Source organism: Actinia tenebrosa, unplaced genomic scaffold (genome assembly GCF_029948245.1).
Source record: "Actinia tenebrosa isolate PJP-AT-01 unplaced genomic scaffold, QUT_ActTen_1.0 PGA_scaffold4__44_contigs__length_22323623, whole genome shotgun sequence".
Classification (NCBI taxonomy): domain Eukaryota; kingdom Metazoa; phylum Cnidaria; class Anthozoa; order Actiniaria; family Actiniidae; genus Actinia; species Actinia tenebrosa.
Genome location: NW_028292581.1, coordinates 8,101,115 through 8,122,611, shown reverse-complemented (window position 1 = coordinate 8,122,611; position 21,497 = coordinate 8,101,115). Strand labels below are relative to the sequence as shown.

At 37.2% G+C, this 21,497-nt stretch overlaps 2 protein-coding genes across 3 annotated transcripts; one reads left to right on the top strand and one right to left on the bottom strand.

Moving 5' to 3' along the window:
* LOC148906947 (uncharacterized) lies at window positions 1-16,922 on the bottom strand. 2 transcript variants are annotated; one of them, XM_089036243.1, is made up of 10 exons: window positions 16,663-16,922; window positions 15,861-16,190; window positions 7,111-7,261; window positions 6,722-6,985; window positions 6,061-6,354; window positions 4,221-4,561; window positions 3,835-3,976; window positions 2,880-3,140; window positions 1,732-1,915; window positions 1-1,245 (listed from the first exon to the last, which is right to left on the bottom strand). In XM_089036243.1, exons 2-9 carry the CDS (start codon window positions 15,897-15,899, stop codon window positions 1,875-1,877), a joined length of 1,533 nt encoding a protein of 510 aa, XP_088892369.1. In that variant the 5' UTR covers window positions 15,900-16,190; window positions 16,663-16,922; the 3' UTR covers window positions 1-1,245; window positions 1,732-1,874. The 2 variants fall into 2 exon arrangements, with proteins under 2 accessions (XP_088892369.1, XP_088892368.1); XM_089036242.1 differs by having other exon boundaries at window positions 15,850-16,190; window positions 16,663-16,911.
* LOC148906948 (uncharacterized protein KIAA1958-like) lies at window positions 12,000-13,635 on the top strand. Its single transcript, XM_089036247.1, has 2 exons — window positions 12,000-12,213; window positions 12,344-13,635. The coding sequence occupies exons 1-2, from the start codon at window positions 12,000-12,002 to the stop codon at window positions 13,459-13,461; spliced, it is 1,332 nt and encodes a 443-aa protein (XP_088892373.1). The 3' UTR covers window positions 13,462-13,635.
* Window positions 16,923-21,497: the final 4,575 nt, after the last annotated feature.

The window sequence follows — 21,497 nt, the reverse complement described above, 5'->3', positions numbered from 1 at the left end:
TTTATAAAATAAATGTTAAATAATAATAAATGTTCATATTCTCTTGTTTAGTATCTTTGACGCACTGTTTTGCGTTTGATAAATACGATTGAAACCGTGATGAGGTTGCATCACTGAGTCCATATAGTGTAGTTTCAATTTTTGTAACAGAATATCATGGTTTACCAGGTCAAAGACTTTTTTGTCTTCATTGTTTTAAATAATTTGTTAAAAAGTTAGTCACATGTTTTTCAAAAATCTTTGAGAGAATTGGTAAAATTGCAATTGGCCTGTAGTTGTTCACATCATGTGGTGGCCCTTTTTTATGCAGCGGTGTGACCTTGCTATTTTCCATTGGTTTGGGAAAGTACTGCTCTCGATTGAAAGGTTCATCAATTTTGTTAGTGGGGCTATAAGCGGTGGTGCTATTGTCTTTAGTATTCGGGAGCTCAGACCATCGTAGCCTGTGACTTTATTTGTTGGTATTTTGTTATAAATCTTATAATGGTTTTGTTTTCGTTTATTTCGACGACAAGTATTTTAAGCTTACGGGTTATGACCGTTTCATTTTACAATATCGACGAATAATTTTAAAACAGTGCAATCAATAACTTAGGTAGAACGTTAGCTACAACGTCTTTCAATCCGATTTTGGCTGTTTGGACATCTTTTGTTTTCTAATAAAGCTGAAAAATAGAGAAAAAAGAAGTATTTTAATATTGCTCTGTATTTTACCATACTCAATGTCTTTCCCATCTGCATAAGGTCCTTCCTTGATTGTAGTTGCACTTAATTTGTATGATAAAATTCAATTATTTTTATCAAACTCATTAATGATTCATGAGGAAATAACAACAGAAGTCACGACCGTGAAAAGTGTTGTAAATCTGATACAAAATTGTGTTCATTTGCATAAATTTTAAGTTGGATTTTCTTGGCCAGATTCACTTTAATTTTCAAAATTTTAGTGAAACACAAAGGAACTAACCTAGACGTTTGATAAGTCATATACAGTGATTCGTGTCCGTGTTGTATGCGATATTCAAACTCTCGGCTACGCCTCGAGTTCGTATATCTGATGCAACACGACCACTCATACTGTATATATTACTTAACATTGATACTGTAGGCGAAATCAGTTGATCCATTGATAGTGGCTGTCTTGTTATTGGATCACGTGGTCTATCCCACGTAATAACAACGCGTGGCCCAAAGGAACCTTGTGCAGGCTTTAAAGTACCAGTGACATTACTGGAGCAGAAGGAGCTTTAGACAAAAGATAAGTAATACAATTTGTAAACATGTTATTACTTCAATACTGCAAGTAGCCCCCCCCCCCCCCCCCCTCACCAAAACAATCTTGCCCTGCTGAAGTCCTAAAATTAATGTGTGCGCAAACTAACCATGAAGCTGGGATGACAATACTTTATTCACTCTCAAACACTGCAATATATCGAATCGAAATATGGCGACTAATTTGAATAACTATTGTTCAGAACTAACTAGCCTCTCTTACATTTGAAAACGCTTTAAGTCAGTTGATGTTAGTTAGTTCAAAACACTAGTAGTAATGATCACCGTATTTCGATTCGGTGTACACATGCATGTGTTTATTGTATGTTATATATGTTTCCACGCGAACACGAGACTAGTCAGTCCAAAACAATACTTATTCAAATTGGTTGCCATGTTTCGATTCCGCGGTGTACGCATATGTTTATTGCACTGTTTTTTCAGCTCTTAGTTTCTCACCGTCCTCCATCATCGTTCTCACTCTTCGCTCTTTACTTGGTGGACCAGTGTACTTAGTGTTTCTGACTGATATAGCGATGTTGTAAATTGAATACTTGAGTAGTGATGTTAGAGTATAGTTTGCAACATCACCAATCACAAGTTCACAGGACGTTTTTCTTGAAACTGAGACTTTTCTTGAACTCTTTTAATAATACAAATTGACAGGAATAAATATTTTTTACAATAACGAACCTGTTATTTGAAACTAACACAAAGCACATTGAAACCATTTCAATTTTAAATACTTAAGATGTCAAACCAAGCTGTATCGTATGTTTTCTGATTAAAAAAGAAAAGAAAAGAAAAGAAAAAGAAACACCACATAAAAAAGAATACAAATTGGCAGGAATAAATATTATTTGCAATAACTAGCTATTATTTGAAATTAACTAACTATATATTCTTGACTATACTAACATGTTGCTAAAGTACAATTCATGAGAATACAAAAAGATCATGTGAAGCCGCTGGATTTCCCAGAGATTGTATTCTTTACAGAATCAACTCCGACCGCTGACTAACAACATTGATCTAACAAATCTTGATTATGAAAAAAAAGTTTTAACCAATTTCTTTTGGTTCTTTTGACCTGTTGGGCTTGCCATGAAAATATCAACCATTTCATTATTGGTTAAATTAACCAATAAGAATTAATTGATATTTATTAGTATACCATCATCAACTGGTTACTACAACCATTTTATTTTGGCATAGTTTTCACATTTGCACTGGTCAAAAACTAACCAATTATCATTGGTAGTTTCAACCAATTTTGTGCCGGAAATGGTTATATTAACCAATGAAAATGGGTATTTATGAGCATACCATTAACAATTGGTTCTTATAACCATTTTATTTTGGTATAGTTTTCACATTCGTACTTGTCAAAAATAACCAATTAACATTGGTAGTTTCAACCAATTTGAAATGGTTATGACCATTAATATTGGTCGTTTAATTTCAACCAATGCACAGTATCCAACATTCACATTTTTGGCGCAAGTATTTGGCTATTTCGATTCTTTGCCTGCCAAAGAACAGGAATGTATTCTATTATATTCACATGAAATAAGCTGTTATGAAAGTAATACGGGGTTAATATGCACCTGGAATAGCAGTTCTGATTGTTGTGACGTTGCTCCATACTCCATACCCTACTTGCTTGATGGCCTTAATTGAGACATTGTATTCAGTGTATGGCTTTAAATCGGTCACAGTATAACTCTGGTAATCACCAATAACTTTATGGGTTGTGTTTCCCACTTTCACTAGGTATCCAGTGATATGGTCAGTAAGACTGCATTTTTCGTAGGTCCATGTCAATGTTATTGAACGTTTGTCAGGAATAAATTCCATACGAGGTGGTTCTGGTGGGAAAACATTAACAAGTTTGAAACTCAGTCTTAATGAAGTTAGTTCTTTTTTTATTGTTTCTTCAGTTTAAAAAGGAATTGAACTTCCAAATATTTATTTTCTAAAGAAATGGCTGCTTTAAAACCTTTTTTTACGACGGTCTTTGATTATCATCCAGAGAATGTCATAAAATGGCCATGATATGTTGGCATAGAATCATCACCGTCATTATATCGCTCAGTTTGTTTGCTGGGCCTTTTAAACTACGCTAGTATATCCAGTCTACAGAAGCCAACACACATTAAAGAAAAAAGCGTACAGGAAAATAGGACACATATGCCTAACAAATTCAAACCGGTTAGAGCTGTGCTCCGGGGTCATACATGGACTGTACAGCGGCTGCTAGAAACGCCTTCACATGTTTTCAGTTCTATCCCGTTGAGCTGCGCCTGCTGGCTTTGCGGTGGTGATAAGCGATGCCGAGTTTTTATTTTTTATGCTTATTATTTAGTGTCATAATGGCATGCGCATCGACCGACACCTCTCAGAAATATGACTAAGATCTAAAGGTCCACAAATACTGATGTGCGCCTCAGCCACTACTGTACAATTTTAGTGCTTTACAAAAATGAGGAATGGGAAAACCACGAAAAATAGAGGTAGCCGATCACTGTTTAAAATACTAGAATGCCGATGCAAAATATTTACCTTGGTTGGTAACGTAAACGTTGACTCTCATTATCTTGTGTTTATGATATTCCACTGGTACAAATCGAATGTATCTTGCCAGTTGAGGGTTTGTAAGATCATGACGTACTACACTGTTAGAGTCGGTGTTTCCTTTGAAGAACTGAAAAGTAAAACCATCAATAAAAAGATTGTGAAATTGGGATGAATAGAAAATAGGAAACAGTTTTGCTTTGTTTTTAAAGCAGTAAATTTATAAATGGCCAGCACCTCGGCCAAGAATCCTTTGTTAAGAACAATATTTTGGCGAATATCGAAAGCAACTATTATTTTATCATATTCAATTTTAAAACCCATGTCAAACATTTACAAATTTCTTTAGTTTTCTTCATTGTATCTGAAATTACCTTTAAATTTCCACATTCATCTTTATAAGTATACCATTGCGTCATGTTATTTGTTACTAAATACAGTTTGTATTTTGCCACCCATTCATTAGCGATACCATTCCCTTGTGTTGCTACAGCATTAATAACGCGTGGAGTACCGAGATCAATCTGTAGGTAATCATCAGCGTTATTATTATCACTTGATGCCCATCCATATCTACCATTCAGCTTGGCATTATGAGGTTTGTATCGAACATCATCTGTGAAGTCTGGTCTTTTATAATATGATGAGGCTGTATAACTGCGGTCTGATAGTTTCAGATTTCTCTCCTTTCCAACAAGAGATTGCTCTGGACACCCTATTGCAACCAATAAACATAAAGCATTCATAAGAAAACAACGTAGCGTACTGATCGTAGCCTAGTTGATGATGAGGCTGTGTAACCTCTGTCAGGTATACATGTAGTTTAAAATAGCTATATGTTTATTTCCGAACAGCGTTTGGCTAATTCATTATAAAAGTTGTTTTTCATATTTTTACTTTCATTCTTTTTACTCACGATGGGCGTAGCCAGAATTTTGCCTTTGAGGGAGGGGGTAAAAGGGTAGGGGGGTATAGACTTTAATCAGTATCAATATGCATGAATATAGACTGGAGATGAATGAGTAGGTATAGACTTTAATCAGCATCAATATGTATGAATATAGACTGGAGATGAATGAGTAGGTGCTGCCCGTTACAAATAGACAGTGGCTAGGTTTGGTTGATATTCAACATAAGAAGATCTTAAAAATAGAAGATCCTTTCATAAACTATGCATTTTCTATAAAATGGTCTACCACATAACTCCGGCATAGCTTTTCAATCTTTTGCCATTAAAAATAGGTCAAAGGTCAAAACTTATTCTTTGAGATCTAGTGAGGATTTTTCATTAATCCCCACTCGTACCAATAGATTTAAAAGATCCTTTCTACCATCGGTTATCCCACAATGGAATAAATTAGGCAACGCTATTCGAACCGCTTGTCCTAGTAATGATTTTAAATCTAAACTTCGTGGCAATTTTTGTACTAAATACAATTGATTATATGATACCACTCTCAATAGACAAACTGATCTATATTACACACCAGACTTAGACTTCGTCATTATGCTTTAAATTTTTACTTATTTAAAATTTCTTGCAATTTAACACCGCTTTGCGACTGTAATGATGAATCTGTTGAATCCATCTCTCACTATTTCTTACACTGTCCCCAATATGCCGTCCAGCGTCAAAATCTGCTTTCGCTTTCCTCACAGCTTTTCCAACAATATACTTCAGAGTGTGATAAAGTAAACTTTTTTCTATGTGGTTCTCCACATTTAACTTTTAAGCAAAATCAAAAACTGTTCTTGAGTGTCCAACAATATTTGGCAGACACCAAAAGATTTAGATAGAGTAAAGAAAGCTTTATTTGATTTTGCAGATATATTTTCTTTTCCGTTGTACTTTTTCTATATATATATATATGCTTTTTTTCCCCTTTCTAATTATTACATGCAATTTCCCACGGTGTAATCTCAATTGCAACTTTTCTATATATATTTGTTTTTTTGTTAATATGTTAAACTATATTTTTTCCTTTTTCCTTAAACTCCAGAAACCTTATAATTACTGTTAACTGTGTAATCTCCCACGATGAGCCTAGCTCTTGGAGAGAACACAGAGATTTAATATGTTTAAATTTAAAAATATATATATTCAACCTGACGATTCCAAAATTGTTGAAAGTCAATATTTTCTTACTTTTTCTTTCCACGATTGAATAATAGCTGTAGAGCAAACATAAGTGATTTATTTCTGCTGTATCTTACCATACTCAATGTCTTTCCCAGCTGCATAAGGTCCTTCCTTGACTGTGGTTGAACTTATCTTGTATGATAGTATTCCATTCTTTGTAACATCGATACTGTAGGTGAGATCAGCTGATCCATTGATTATGACTGTTTTCTTGTTGGATGTAGCCTGGTTGTAGTAGTATACAATGGTGTACTTCCTGATGATGCCATTAGGTTCTCGTGGTCTATCCCACGTGATAACAACACTTGGACCAAGTGGATATTGTGCAGATATCAAAGTACCAGTGACATTTACTGGAGCAGAAGGAGCTTAAAGACAGAAATACAGTACTTCTAAACATCGTGTTATTTTTGGCTCTTGATCAGTTGTTTACAGCCTTTTAGTAGACTATTACTTAACAGAATCTCCATTCTTTCCCTCGCTTGAGGAGGGAAATAGTCCTCCTCGGCTCGGGCGTAATGTTTTCCCATTTCAAACCACGTTTCCATTCCCTTGAGAATAAGATTATTTTTTTGAATGGTATCCTCATTCATGTGTCTTCTCATGTGCAACCGTTAAACCAAGAAATGATACTCTATAAAATGAAACGAGATCTGAAATGGAAAACATTACGCCCGAGCTGAGCAGGATTATTAAAAGGAGACTCTGCCAGCAGGGTAGTAGACAATATTTTACCATCCTCCTTTGTTTTAATCTTTGTCGTCTCGCTCCATGATCCCTTTACACGTTGTGTTCTTGCTAACACACTTACGTTGTATTCTGTGTATGGATTCAGATCCGTTATATCATACTCCCTATCACTGCTGCTTACGTAAATCGGATCTTTAATTCCATTGCTTATGACAAATCCAGTTATGGGGTCTGCTGGATTGCACTGTTTGATATTCCAAGTTAGTTGGATTGACCTTTGTTGAGGGATTGCTGATACTACGGGTGCTTCTGGAGAGAAAGATAAAGCACCTTTACAAAAGTCAAGGAAAATGCACTCTTCGATTCTTATATGCAGGATTAAATAGGAAAAACAACACGAAACATACTGCACCATGCTGCTGAATCATACAAACCTTGGTAAAAAACACTAATGTTCATGTCAACGCGTATCGTCTTGTGTCTATGAAAGTCAACCGGGAAAAACCTGATGTACCTTGCTGTTATCGGTTTTTGACTAAGATCGTGACGTTTTACTCCATTGCTGTCTGTATTGCCTTCAAAGATCTAAAAATGTATACATTAAATAATACTTCTAACCGGATCGTACCGCAAGTAGTAATAAGAATCATCGTCAGGTATCATTAGACCCTGGCTAAACGAGGAAACAAGTTTCCAGAAACATGTTTCCCGGCCGAGCGCATGTTCCCCGATGATTCAAAGTTTAGCCACATGCGAAACATTGCTACGTGCATCAAATTTTGCTTCCAAGACGCAAAAATGTTTCTACTGTGCAGCATGGAAACATTGTTTCCCAATGTTTCCTCGTTTAGCCACGAAAGCCAACATTCTAAAAGTTCGTTACTTAGCAACGCTAGCTCTAACTTGAAAGTGCGCATGCGCTAACCGATGTTGAGCAAACATGTTTCCCGATGTTTCCTGACAGTTTTGCCACCTTTGGAGACATTTAAGAAAACATCTTTCTTGAAACATGTTTCCTCGTTTACCCAGGGCTTTACGCCTTTTACTATAGTCACTACAACGGGAGGTATGGCGGTGAGTGTAAGCAGCAGTAAGGGGGACTCGCGGTCACCCCTCGGAATTACACGGATATTCCCCGTGCTCACGTAACAGCGTCCGAGTCGGGTATTACCCGCGCGCTGATTCCCTTACTGCTGCTAGTTATCGAAACGATGGGTACCGTAAATGGAGGTTAAGATATTTTGTTGGATATACGATGCACGAATGTAAAAAGTTCACCAATGACTTCTGTATAATTTGCCTAAGATCCAAAGTTAACATTCCAAAACCCAAGGGTTTCTGGTGTTGTGGTAAGAAAATGGAAATAGAAGACGACACGTCAGCACAGTGTTACGAGTGTGGTAAGAATATTCGTAATGCCGTACCAAATGCTACCAGAGAGCAGTATTATGCCAACGGAGGTCGTAAGAAAACACCTTATAAGAGAATAAAATACTTTAGAGACTGGATGAGTCATATCCAAGGTTATCGACCGGTATATTTAGACGATGAAGTAAAGAAGAAAATCATAGACCACTTAGAAGAGCCAACCCCGCAAAGTCTACGGAAAACGCTGAAAAAATTAAAACTAGGGAAATATTACAAAGCTATTCCTTATCTTTTGTCTGAAATTACCGGTAAGTCTATTCCCGAGGTTTCTGATATGACAAAAGCCGAGTGGATGTTTTGTCGGCTGGATAAGGATATTCCTTATTACCCTGACGTAATCTACGAAATATTTCACGAAATCGACCCCAACCACCCCCTGTTAGGATGGATTCCGAGAAAATAAAAATGCAAAACTGGCGTTGTCAGAAACCCCACTGGGGAATGCATCGCGCAGAACACCAAGCTATCCCCAGTGGGTTTTTTTGCATTTTGGGCTTACGGGGCTTATTTCATCCCGCGCCAGAGGCCCTCTAGTACATACACATATATCTTTCTTACGACCCACCAGAGGGTGTACTCCGGACAGCGTCCCGAGACACCCCCTGACTTTTCCAATTGCGAAACCCCCCATCGCGGGGTTGAATCGCACTTTCTACCCCTCCCCCCACGGTTGCTGTGAGTGGGGGAGGCTTTTCTTTCACTCACAGCAACCGGTCCAAATGCGTCTACAGCGAGGCTTGAACTCGGGACTTTAGGCCTCCCCAGCTCCAAAGTCCACGATCACAAGCGAACGCCAGACACATCTGGACGCTTATGTATGTGAAAATTATTATATTTAATTTGCATATGAACCAGACAGCCGGCGTTCAATATGTAAATAGAATCCTGTTTTGCTTTTTTCAAAGTAAATATTTACTGAGCAAGCTTTCTTTGAAGCTCTTCTTTTGCCTCCTGGTAGATCTTTTTGCGAGATTCCTCGGAAAGATCTTTGACGACTGTTTTTTTATTCCTTATGTCCGACTTTAATTTCTCGTACTTTTCCTCTTCGGTCAGAATAAGCGAAAATTCTACGTCGTCTATCTTTCTGTCACGCAAAGCCTTTGAGACAAGATCGGTAATTGTATTTACTTTAGCCCTTGACAGAGCTATTGTCGTGTCATGCTTGGATATCTTGCTTGACAACTGTTTCATAATACCCGTAGCAACAGCAGAAATAATACCACAGCCTGCCCCAACGCCGGCCAAAGGAACTCCAACGATTATTCCCGGTCCGGTAAGCGAAGTAGCAACGCCAGAGCCCGTTAACACAACGGATATGGATCCTGAAGTTATCGCAATCTTATGTAGCGTACTCCGGGCTCTAACGTATTTTTTTCGGACTTTTTCGTAGTGTTTTGCCTGCCCTTCCAAGTAAGCCAGGATTAAATTTGCTTTATTGAGCCTGAAGTTTTCGGCATTCATTTCGTTAGGTCCCTCCCTAGGTAAATCAGGATAAAGTGGAGGTGCTGAAGGTATAACATCCATTATATATACTAATGTACGACGCTTTTGGGAATGATATTGAGGAGCAGCCACATCACGATAATCGAGATTACTGGAATTGGAGAGCATTTAGGAAGATGTTTCCGCATGCAGACCCTAGTAAGTTCGAAAGAAGGCCCGATGGTATTTACTATAACGGCTCTAGGATGTACAGCAATGCGGACTTGGAGCCAAAGCATCCTAAGATTTTACAACCAAAACCCGAGCATAAAGAAAGGCAACCTAATTTTCCAGAGAATCTATTGCCGGCAACCCAGAATTACCCATTTTACGACAACAAAGGTGGAGCGAATGACTTTGCTAAGATGGTTACCTCCTTAGAAATCCCCGTGGGTCCTACGACTTTCAAGACAAAGGTCAGAGACATCTTTAGAGAAACTGCCATGAAACATAACTCAGGGAAAGAATCCAGAGAATGGTTATCAGGTCCCAACATGCGGTATTGGCCGCAGCAGTTAAACTTTGCTGTGTGGGCTGCTACTAAAGGATGCGGTATAGCCGCGGATATGTTCCATATTCCTTTCCTAAGATTCCACGTTGCCTTTACTATTCGCAGGATATTGTTTGAGTTAGGAGCGCCGCTTCCTAGTGACGCTATCTTTAACCCAAAGGATAACAAGTATGACAAAGTTGCATGGGAGCGATTAAGGAATGAGTTTAAGCTTACCAACCCCGATTTTCGTAACAAAGAGGGTACCGCCCATGGTTTAGGAGAGACTTACACCTATGCTTCGTATGTTGATGCCAGCATAGAAACTCCAGGCATGGGGTATCCTAGCTCCTACGAATTCTCAGATTTAGGAGGCAGCGGAACGAAGGGTAATCTAATTTACTTTATTCAGAGTAAAGAAAAATACCCTTGGGCGCCTTTCTTTGCCGCAAAGGGCATTGGACTGAAAAACCTAGCAAGGATTAATCGAAGCATCGAAGCCTTTGTCTACTGCATTCTAGGGGCCCAGGTTAGCACTCGCAGCCCCATCGTAGATGCCAGTGGTGCGTCACAGGAAACGCAACAAGTATTCCTTGTCCTCTTCGAAAGCGCTGTTATCGAGAATGAGATTTCTAAGTCAGTTCAAAGATATCAACTTGCAGTGCAGCAGTCTAAAGTGCGACTGGATTACGCTTTGTCGCCTGGTTGTTGGTTGATGCCAAGTAATTTGGTTATCAACGCCAATTCCGTCGTGGGTTATAACAACAAACTTCAACGAGCTACTAAGGATATGAAGTTTGGGGTGAATGACGTGAACTCTGACACTCTTAGGAACATTCCCCATTTCGTGGAGAAGCCTAAGAAGGAGCACGTAGAAAAGCCCGCACCAAAGAACGTAAAGAAGAAGGTCCTGCCTACGATAGCCGAGGAATATGACCATGACTTATTAAAAGCCGGCCTAGCAGTCGCGGGTGTTGGTTTGAGCTATTATATATGGCGATGAACAACCCCTACGTAGCTGGAGTAGATTGTGTTTATACGACTTACGCAGGCGAGAAAAAATACACCCAGGCATCTTGGGTTGATGTCACGGGCATGTCCGTGAATTTGAACTACTCAGGAAAGAAATTGATCCTTTGTAGTATTTGCATTGGCACGAGCAGCCATGCCAACGTCGGCTTTAGGTTCCTGGATGAGAATGGCGTACTGCAGCCTATGAGAAATAAGACAAACAACAGGGAGCCTGTGCATTTTTCCACAGAGCCCAACCCCCTGAGCAGCGAGAATTTATCGGTTTGGACTTTCCACATGGTCGCCGATTGCCATGGGAAGGTAAAGCTGCAAATGCGCGTAGATGACACCGGGAGCGTTTGCATAAATAGTATAGAAAATCAAAGGGATACGGCCTATAACCACGCGACCATTAGCACTCTTACGGTGCTTAGTCTTTAAATATATGAACCCACACGTGAAGGAAGATTGGTTTTGTCATTATTTGGAGGAAAGTACGTCTAAATGGGGCTACTATGGGGCATACTAAGTCAATATTATCGAATACAAAAGCTCACTAACCCACCCGTACTAGGTCAATGAAACATTATAAAAGGGGTTTTAATTTTTTAGACAAACAAGTTAGACTTATTGAATTTATTTTTATTTATTATTTTATATATATATATATATATACAGCCTTTTGCAAAAATTATGGCCGCTTCCAATATATATACAAGTATATCAAAAGCATGTCAACTGATTATTTTACAACAACTCACGTAAATAACACATTCTGATTGGCTGAGAGCTATGATCAATAAGAGGACAGACACATGGATGACGTAATGTTTTTGAAGCCAAGACTCGCCGGTAGGATTTTATCGTAAGGACTGTGATTTTGCGAATTTATTTGGCTAATAAAAGTCGATAATGGAACCAGAAGAGGAACCAAACTTTGAACTTAATCTTGCTGATAGTCTTGCCGACGAATATTTAGTTCTGGAGGCAGAAAAGATAGAGGAAGACGTGAAAAATTCATCCCGCTTTGCAACTTGCGAAGAAAAAGACTTGAATGAGCTTGTGTCAAGTGCTAACGCGAAGGGCACAAAAAGAAACACCAAATGGGTATTAAAACTGTTGCAAGGTAGGTCAGCTCATTTTTTTCAAGCAAATATGCGTTAAAACCTAGCTAATATTGAAAAGGATAAAGAAATCTACAGAAATAATCTTACTTTTACTTTTAGTTACTTACGAGTTGTTGATGCAATTTTCAGAATGGTGCCATGAGCGAAAAATTTGCAAGCCCTTGTTGGATCTAACAGAGGCCGAGCTAAATGACATCCTGAGGAGGTTTTATGCAGAGGCCAGAAACCAGAAAGGTGAAGAGTATAGCCGCTCCTCGCTGCTTGGGTTCAGGAATGCTGTTGAACGCCATTTTGCAGTCAATGGTAAAGCAATGAAGCTCACTAGCAACCCAGCATTTTACAGTTCTAACAAGATACTGGAGAGCAAGCTGAAGGTCAACAAAAGAGAACAGAAACAAAATACCAAACACAAACCAGTCATTGATCCAGCCGATGTGAGTAAAGTCAAGAAAAATCCTTTTTTGAGCCACGAGAATCCTTACGGCCTCCTTCGGCGAGTGTGGTTCATAGTGACCCTGTATTGGTGCCGCCGGGGTTGTGAGGGCCAAAGACAGCTCCGCCGAGAAAGCTTTACTTTTGATCTTGACGGTGAAGGAAAGGAATATGCAACCATGACTCACGAGGAGCAGACCAAAAACCATCAGGGTGGCTTTTGTGACAAGCAGAGTTATGAAAATGAAACACGGTTGTATTCAACAGGTGAAACTGGCGATTCGCTGTGGTGCCTGAAGTACTATCTTTCCAAACTTAACCCCAAACAACAAACGTTCTTTCAAAGACCAGTGCCAATCTTTACACCAGAGGACCCAGTGTGGTATGAAAACAAGCCTCTAGGTGTCAACAAGTTGGGTGATATGATGAAGTCAATCTCTATCGGAGCCGGCTTGTCAAAAGTCTACACGAACCACAGCGTCAGAGTAACAGCTATCACCATGTGGTCAAATGCTGAAATCCCGACTCGTCACATAATGAGCATCTCTGGACATACCAATGAACAGAGTATTCTATCTTATAACAGAAGACCATCGGTCCAGCAACTAAAGACCTGCTCGGACGTGATTTCCAGTGCATTGACCGATTCAGAGGGCGAGAGTAGAAGGCTTGATCGAGATCCCAGGGCTCTTTCGTCTGCTTCCACTTCTGTACAGGTTGTACAATCTGAGATGGCCATTAACTCCATTCCAGAGTCGATCTTCAATGGCTGCTCCATCCAGAACGTGAATGTCTATGTTGTCAAGCGAAATTGACATTGCTTTTCTTAGCTGAACTTATTAGTAAGCTTCGTTTTTTAGAACCTTTGAGTTCTGACTCAAACTCTTTTCGACTTAGCTAAAAAAGCCATTTACAAGTAAATGTCAAAAGTTTTGACCAATAGCAAGCATTCTTTCACAGTGGCTGTCAAAGAACTGTCAAAATTAGCCAATCACCGTGTAGGAAGTTTGGTTGTGAAATGTTGACGTGTTTTATGAAAAAAACTTTTGTAAGTTATAAAATAACCTCTGAAGTTTTCAAAAGTAAATAACCGAAAATCCTTCGTCTTACTTTCTGTACTCTGTCCTCTAATGATCATAAAAACTAACTGTCTTAGCGAAAATATTCAAAAGCTCACAATTATCGGAACTGTTTGGTCTATCGACTTGCAATCCTTGAATGACAAATTTTCGAAAAACTTTTCGCTTATTTTATTTTGTAGACATTTCGCAGTTTCTTGTAAAAAACAGATCGCACATAGATTTCCATTGTCTGTCCTCTTATTGATCATAGATGACGTCTTAAAATGTTCAAAACTTTACAGTGAAACCACTCGCTGCGCTCGTGGTTCCACTTTAGTTTTGAACATTTTAAGACGTCATCTATGATCAATAAGGGGACAGACAATGGAAATCTATGTGCGATTTGTTAATGGGATATCCTCTCCCTCATATTTTTTTAGAGTTGTCTATCACTAGGGCTTTGTGAAAAAAATATCAAGAAAGATATCCCGTCCTGTCTGATATACTTTCGATATACTTGTATTTATATTTGAAACGGCCATAATTTTTGCAAATGGCTGTATATAATTATCTATTTCTATAGGATCAATAACTGATTATTTATATTTTATTCGAATTAATTCAAAAATAAAAAGTAAGTCAGGTCAGGTCGTTCATAGCATTTGGTGGTACTGAAAAAGAAGCGGTTTCTTTATTTGTCAAAAATACGGTAGGGGGAAACGTATAAAAGAGAAGGCATTGTGTTGTCGTTACCAACTTACAGCCTAAGTTTCAGGCCCGAGAAAATGCGGAGGGGAGGAGAGGAAAGGGGAGAAAGGAGAGAGACAGGAGATCCTGACCACAGGCAACCCCACAAGGTTCCTGCGTATGGTTCATGATAAGGCAATGTATGGGAGTTATGATCAACGGATATAACAATAAAATGTTTCAGTCAACGATTTGCTTCAAAACTTGCTGCAGTCGTTGCTCGTACCTTGTTCAGTCCGCTTCTGGCGAAGTTCCAATGCAATTTGAGGCCGTTTAGTGGGGAATGTTTGGAATCCAAATCCAGGGAGCTTGTATTAATGTATTTGGAAGCCAGAAAACTTTTTTTTTATTAAAAAAAGATTGGATACCTTGGATCTGCTAAGCTAATCTTATTAAGGATTATAAAAATATTTCAACTGCAGGACATCTATTATTTCAAAACAGTGTTCAACTGCCTGACATTTACACAAAGTGTTCTTGCCCTATCCTGCGATACCGGCTGAACACAGCCTATTCTGCCCACCACCGAACAGTTTGAAATCGGTACAACTTTGTTGCTCCTTGATAGAGGTTTCAGAAGTATCTCGTAGAGCAGTACACAAAGCTCTTTCTAACTCATCCCTCGTCTCGAAACGTTATGATTCATTTGAGTAGAATAGTTTAATGAAATTAGCCAGCGACCTAGATTATTGACTTACAAAAAATACAAAATATATATCTCGTATAGTATAGTATATTGACATATTTGTAATTTTGACTTTGAGTAAAACCGTATTGTTCTTTGTCCAATCAGAAACACGTCCAGAATACGGACTCGCAACATGAGTAGAGTCATGTCCTCCTCTCATCATTTCTCCCTTCCCCCTCCACTTAGGCCTGAATCTTGATGAAACTCAGGTTACGCTATGTTATAATGAAATCTGTATTTAAATGGTACACGATTTAGTTTAGTCTTAAATCCACGTGTATACATAGGTAGTTATTTTTCTCGGTACATATTTAGTAAATTATTCGTATAGTTTATGGGCCTCATTGGAAAAAAGTTATCCTTAATCTTCAACCCAATAAAGTTATAATATAGTATAATACTTACACAGGCAAGGGCCCCGTTTACACCAGGGAATTGTGGTACAACCATTAATTTTATGGCGTCTAGAGCGGAATCTAAATTTCGAAAACCTCGATATTGTTAGCATTTGCGATTTGAAGTCGCGTTAGTGAGGTAATCACTGTTGAAATCTCTGGATCTATGACTGCGAGAATGATCATTATCCAAACATTGCTTAGCATTATGTTATGTACTCGGATAATAGATAATATTTAGAAACATATACGACATGTACTTCTGGAGTCGATTCCTAAAATCAGGGCTCCCTTCTAGTAACTTGTTATTACCTTGTGTGTACCTTTGTCGCCTTTATATTTGATCCAGTTTGACGAGTCATCTGAGTAATTCATCTTGTAACTTTTCACCCACTCATATATGTTTTTATAACCTATGCTGTCTGGATCACCACCATTTCCTTGTGTTGCCACAGCAGTAATAACACGTGGAGTACCGAGGTCAATCTGTAGGTAATCATCAGGATTACTATTATACTTTGGTGCCCATCCATATTTACCGTACAGCTTGGCTTTATGAGGTGGATAGCGTGTATCATACTGTGATGATGCTGTGTAGCTGTTGTCAGGTATATTTAGACTGTTTCTTCCTCAGAGAGACTTCTCTACACAACCTACTCAAGACAAAATCATGAAGTATTTATCTGATTAATGTATTAATTGATAATGCTTAATAATGATAAGTGAAGTAATTCTAATTTATTTTTCAGTTTTTAGTGTGTAATGTTCAAACATAATAATAATCAATGATAATTAATACTTAATAATAGTAAGTGAAATGATTTTACTTAACCAACGGAACAATTTTTTTTCTAGTTTTTAGTCTGTAGTAATAATCAAAATTAACAATGCTTAAAAATACATAATACTACCTAATACCTATTATAAATAAGCAATAAATTGATTTTACTTAACCCACGGAACAATTTTTTTTTTTTTTTACAGTTTTAAGTGTGTAATGAAAAAATACACAGATGAATATTATTGACATCAATGATTAGTATTAGTTTAATAGCTATTTTATCACAAGATAAAAATAAAATAATAAAATTCCTGTAATAAGTGCAATGTTATCGTTATCCTTACCAGTAGTTTCTCCTTTCACGCCAAAAGCCAAACAACAAAATGTCAGTGTAACCTGCAAAATTACTCTGTCCATGTTCAAACTGTTCTGTACGCCAATAAAATATGACCGAATGTCACGAACCAGTATTTCAGCAGCGGTGACTAATCTAGAATCGAAACAGTTGTGCTGCAAACTATAGTTGGTTGTACAGAATAAATATTTATTTTGATTATGTGAGGTATCGAAACAGCTAACACAACCGGAAAAAAAAAACCCATTTTTATATGCTTTTTGATCTTAGCATGGAAACTTATTGTGCATTATTCAGTTATGTCGCAACGAAGATCTTAGAATAACAGACCAGTTCCTTTAGTGGTTTTGAAAAAAGGAAACGGACCAAGTAAATTGAATCTTGTTTTATGGCTGATCCGATGTCCGACTATCAAGTAATGATTTTCAAATTCACCGTAACAGGGAGAAATGGTCGTTTCACTCTGTGTAGGACATGTAAATTACAGTGGTACGGCGGTCAGATATGGAGAGAAACGGATGTAATATGTTCAGACTACTATTTTGTCATAAACTTATATAGAGTTGAAGTTCTTCCTCGTTCGTCATTCAAACGTTATCAACCAGTCTGAGATTGCTAGACGTAAGATAGGAGTTTGGAACCCGCTTTTTTATCCACGGTTAAACAATGTCATATCAGTTTCAATCCTTGGCTTGTCATTTCAGTTTCAATCCTTGGCTTGGTTAATGGGAATTTGGAATCGCTCGATTCTCTATACCCGTTACGTTTTCATTCATGAATTTTAAAAATACCTATGATATAACTGTTGCTTTACTCCCTCATCTGAATTTGTATATACTTACATATAAGGAAAAGTTCCTTGAAGTAGAACTAAATTATATATTTTCTCTTCTATATGTTATATTTATTGAATTTATAAAAGATGAAGCCCAAAGATGAAGACCAAAAATAGGCTTGCTCATCAACATGATTAGTGCTTTATTCTAAGAATGTCAATAGTTACCATTCAAATAAAGGAGAGTCAATAAAATGCAGCTGAAACAGATACAAAATCTCAGATACAAAACTACGAATAAAAAACATTATGAGAGTCATTAAAATGCAGCTGTAACAGATACAAAATCTCAGATACAAAACTACGAATGAAAAACTGTATGAGTAAATCAAATATGTTGGATGTATAGGGTTTCGAAACTGGTCACCATGTAGTAGGAGTATATTGTTGTAAATATCTGCCACAGACATGTCATGGCAGTCGCGGAACGGAAATGATGTAATGTTTCAAATACGAGTTGTACGCCTCGGTAATTGAAATTCCACTCGGATCTTGAATAAACCCCAATAAAATACAGTGACGAGTATTCGACACGACATCTTATACTCTTTTTGTTATGTTTGTTTTTATTTCAAAGTTTTAGTACTTTGAAATATTTCAAAGTCCGAGTAGTAGGACTTTGAAATATTTCAAAGTACTAGAACTTTGAAATGGGTGCGGTCGTATTTGATGGGGGTTTCAAACTACTGCACGTGGTACAAATAAGAAACCCTGGTTGGTCGTTGAGCTCATGAATAATTAATGATATAAGATGGAAGTTCTGAATTCTCAGCCAGCTATATAACATGCATTGAAACATAAATACATTCATTTTATTTGTAGACTTTGCCTTTTATATTATTTTTATTGTTTGGTAGCCTCCATCTACGCTTAAAAAAATTTCATATAAAAACAGTTTATATTGTTAAAGCAAAAAAGTGAAGACGAGAAGGCAAATTAGTTTTTGTCATTTTTTTATTAAATATTTCGATCACTGACAAGTGAACATCATTAGCAAACGGACTGTAATCTACAATTCAAATGTAATTCAAAATTTATTCTAATAAACATAACAAGAGCAACCTGAAATTGCAACGTGCAACATTTGCATTGTAGATCACGCAAAAATAAAACAAACAAAAAAAAACCGTTTGCTTACGATAATCACTAATCAGTTATCGAAATATTAAGTAAAAAAGGACACTCAAAGTAAGATGGCTTCTTGTTATCTTTTTTGTAGTTAATTCAGATCCCTAATTTTTTTTAAAAATATTGTTACAGAAATTGGTTCAAATCTTTCAAAATTTTCTCTAAAATCATGAAACACATTTGAATGGTTTGCTACAACAATGAGTATGAAACCGCGGCACAGAATATGAAATAGATTTCGAGCTGTCAAAGATAGCTTTCTAATTTTCTAGTTTTTACTTTTTCCAATGGGCAAAATATTCGGGACATTTGCTTCTAATTTTTGGAAATCGGTCCCAGACCCTCTAATTTTAGCCCTAAATTGTAGCAAAATGAGCAAATTTTAGAACAAAGTTCAAATTTTCATGTTGTTACGACTTACTTGCTCACAATTAACACTCGGATTTTATTATTTGGTCGTTGTACTATCTATGAACGTTAAGATATTTGTGAAATGAAAAGAAAAGCCCGGATCCCGTCACTTTGACCTTGAACAAAAATAAATAAATAAATTTATTTATTTAGTCGTTCTAGCGCTTTCGCACTAATTGGGGCACTTTTCACAGGGAACCCTTAACCCCATAAATAACTAATACTTAGGGTGGTATGCCTGGGGTGAAAAAGGCCGCCATTTTATAGCCTAAGATGCTTTGCGATAATCCTTTCCCGGTCTCTCATTAGGCCATTTCTTTTCTCCTTGAGCTATTTCTTTTCTCCGAGAGCTATTGCTTTTCTTAGATCCAAATTGGTTACATATGGTAATCGTAGGTTTAGTATAGGAGGACCTAGATTATGGAGTAGTGTCCCTATAGCTTTACTCACTGCCACGTTATTAAATGAATTTAAAAAGCATGTGAAGACATACCTATTTAGGCAAGCCTTTTTTTATGTAGTTTTCCAGAAAATTTGTTCATACATATATTCTTATATATTTTTTGATCATACATATATTTTATAGTTATTTTATTATTTTGCTTTTTTCTACTAGTTTTATTATATATTTTAACTTATTACATTTTTTTAGTATTGTAAAGCGCCTAGAACAATTATTGATATAGATAATATATAAATAAAGTTTTTTATTATGGCAGTTGTATACTTTTAAAAGGATGCCTAGACATAATTACATTCAGTCGAGCAGGCTAGCTGTGACCGACTAAACAAAACCTATACTAGATATATTTACACTATTGTCCATATTAAGTATTTGTAAGACTTCAAATATTATGTGATATCTCTAAATTACTATGTTAATTAAAACGAGAAATTATAAACTAAAATTCATTATTCATTATTCATTATTCATTATTCATTAATACAGTTAATAAATAGTGTTCGGTTGAGATGAACTATTCTATGAAAGAACTTTTTAAAAGGTCCTTGTAATGTTCAATGACTTTTTTATGTTATATAAAGTCTTGTCAGCTTTTGTCTTGCCAAGGAGTAGTTTCCCATTTTCTCTGGTTTCTGATAAGTATCCTCCTGGTACATCTATAATAATGTTATATTGCTTGATGGTATAACCCTTGAGTTTCAATCTTAAGGGTGCGTACTTGGTGGTCTTTTCCTTGTCTTTCTGCTTCCTGTTCTCTATCCAAGGACAACTCATCTCTTTCAGATCTTTACTGTCTTCGTCTCGTTGTCAACTACTCGAGCATCTATTCGGTTGGCTCTCACTTCAGTATTCTCCGCAAACACTGGTACATCCCAATAGGTGCCTGCCTTGGTGCTGTGGTACTCTGTGGTTTAGGGGTTGTGGATGAATACCAATTCTGGGACGCACTCGATCAGATCAAGGTCATTAAGCAGCTCAAAAGATAAAATTTTGAGGGCTGCATTATTCCTTGTCACATACTTAGTTTGAACAAACGCATTACATCCAGCAATTATATGTGGTACACTTTCTGGGCATTCATGACACATTCGGCACTTCACATCGCTTGTGGTGTCTGTTCCTGTCTTGTTCTGGTTGTACAACTTTGTTGGTACTAGTTGTTGGTATAGTTCGTATAATCCTGCGATGGTTTTGTGGGGACTAACTGCCATCTGTATAAGCAGCTAAAGCAGTCCACAAGATCTGTATCCATCCATCGGGTCTTTATTAACTTTCCTTGCCACTTTTGATCTTTGAGTGATTCCATTCGTTGTGCATGCATGTTCTTTTGCATAACCTTTCCTACTTTCTTACTTGGAATTTCTTCATTAGAATCAGTAGTTACTCTTGGACGTGGAAAAATGCATTTTTTAAACTAAGTTATGTTGCCCCGTGCTATATGTTATTATGCCTGGCCCGAGTGTTTTCTTCTTGTACGTACATGCTCATGCGTTCCCCAAGCTATACCGTCCAAGCTACAGAAACAACTGTACACAACGATTTATGAAATAAATGTTAAATAATAATAGATGTTCATTTCTTATATAATAAATAAATGTTCATTGCTTACATTCGAGCGAGAATTTCACTACTTTCTGTTTAGTTAAAATACCATTAAAAAGTTTGTTTTTAAACGTCTTATTATTCTTTGTAAGTTTCATGTCCTGTAAAATGTTCCATTCTTTAATCGATCTTACAGCAAATGTACGTCCACCGACCTTCTGTTTCCTTCGTATATCTCTGGCAAATCAGACTTAGATTACTGAAGCGAGTATTTCTGCTGTGTATGTCACTGTTTAGCATTAGCTTTGATTTTTAAGTATCCTGGTGTCTTGTTGTGTGTTCTTCTGTGCATTAGGGTACATCTGTTTATGTACGCATCTTTGTAGAAGGCATTCCGGTTTAGTGTGTTAAACAGGAAAACAGAGCTTGCCCGATTTTTAGCATC

What these genes read in the sequence shown, in the direction of transcription:
- LOC148906948 (XM_089036247.1), top strand. Translation starts at nt 12,000, where the DNA reads ATGGAACCAGAAGAGGAACCAAACTTTGAACTTAATCTTGCTGATAGT. An exon ending in GGTATTAAAACTGTTGCAAG is followed by an intron (nt 12,214 to 12,343) that starts GTAGGTCAGCTC and finishes TGCAATTTTCAG; the next exon opens with AATGGTGCCATGAGCGAAAA.
- LOC148906947 (XM_089036242.1), bottom strand. Translation starts at nt 15,912, where the DNA reads ATGAATTACTCAGATGACTCGTCAAACTGGATCAAATATAAAGGCGAC. An exon ending in CATTAGTGTTTTTTACCAAG is followed by an intron (nt 6,986 to 7,110) that starts GTTTGTATGATT and finishes CTTTCTCTCCAG; the next exon opens with AAGCACCCGTAGTATCAGCA. An exon ending in GATTAAAACAAAGGAGGATG is followed by an intron (nt 6,355 to 6,721) that starts GTAAAATATTGT and finishes TCTGTCTTTAAG; the next exon opens with CTCCTTCTGCTCCAGTAAAT.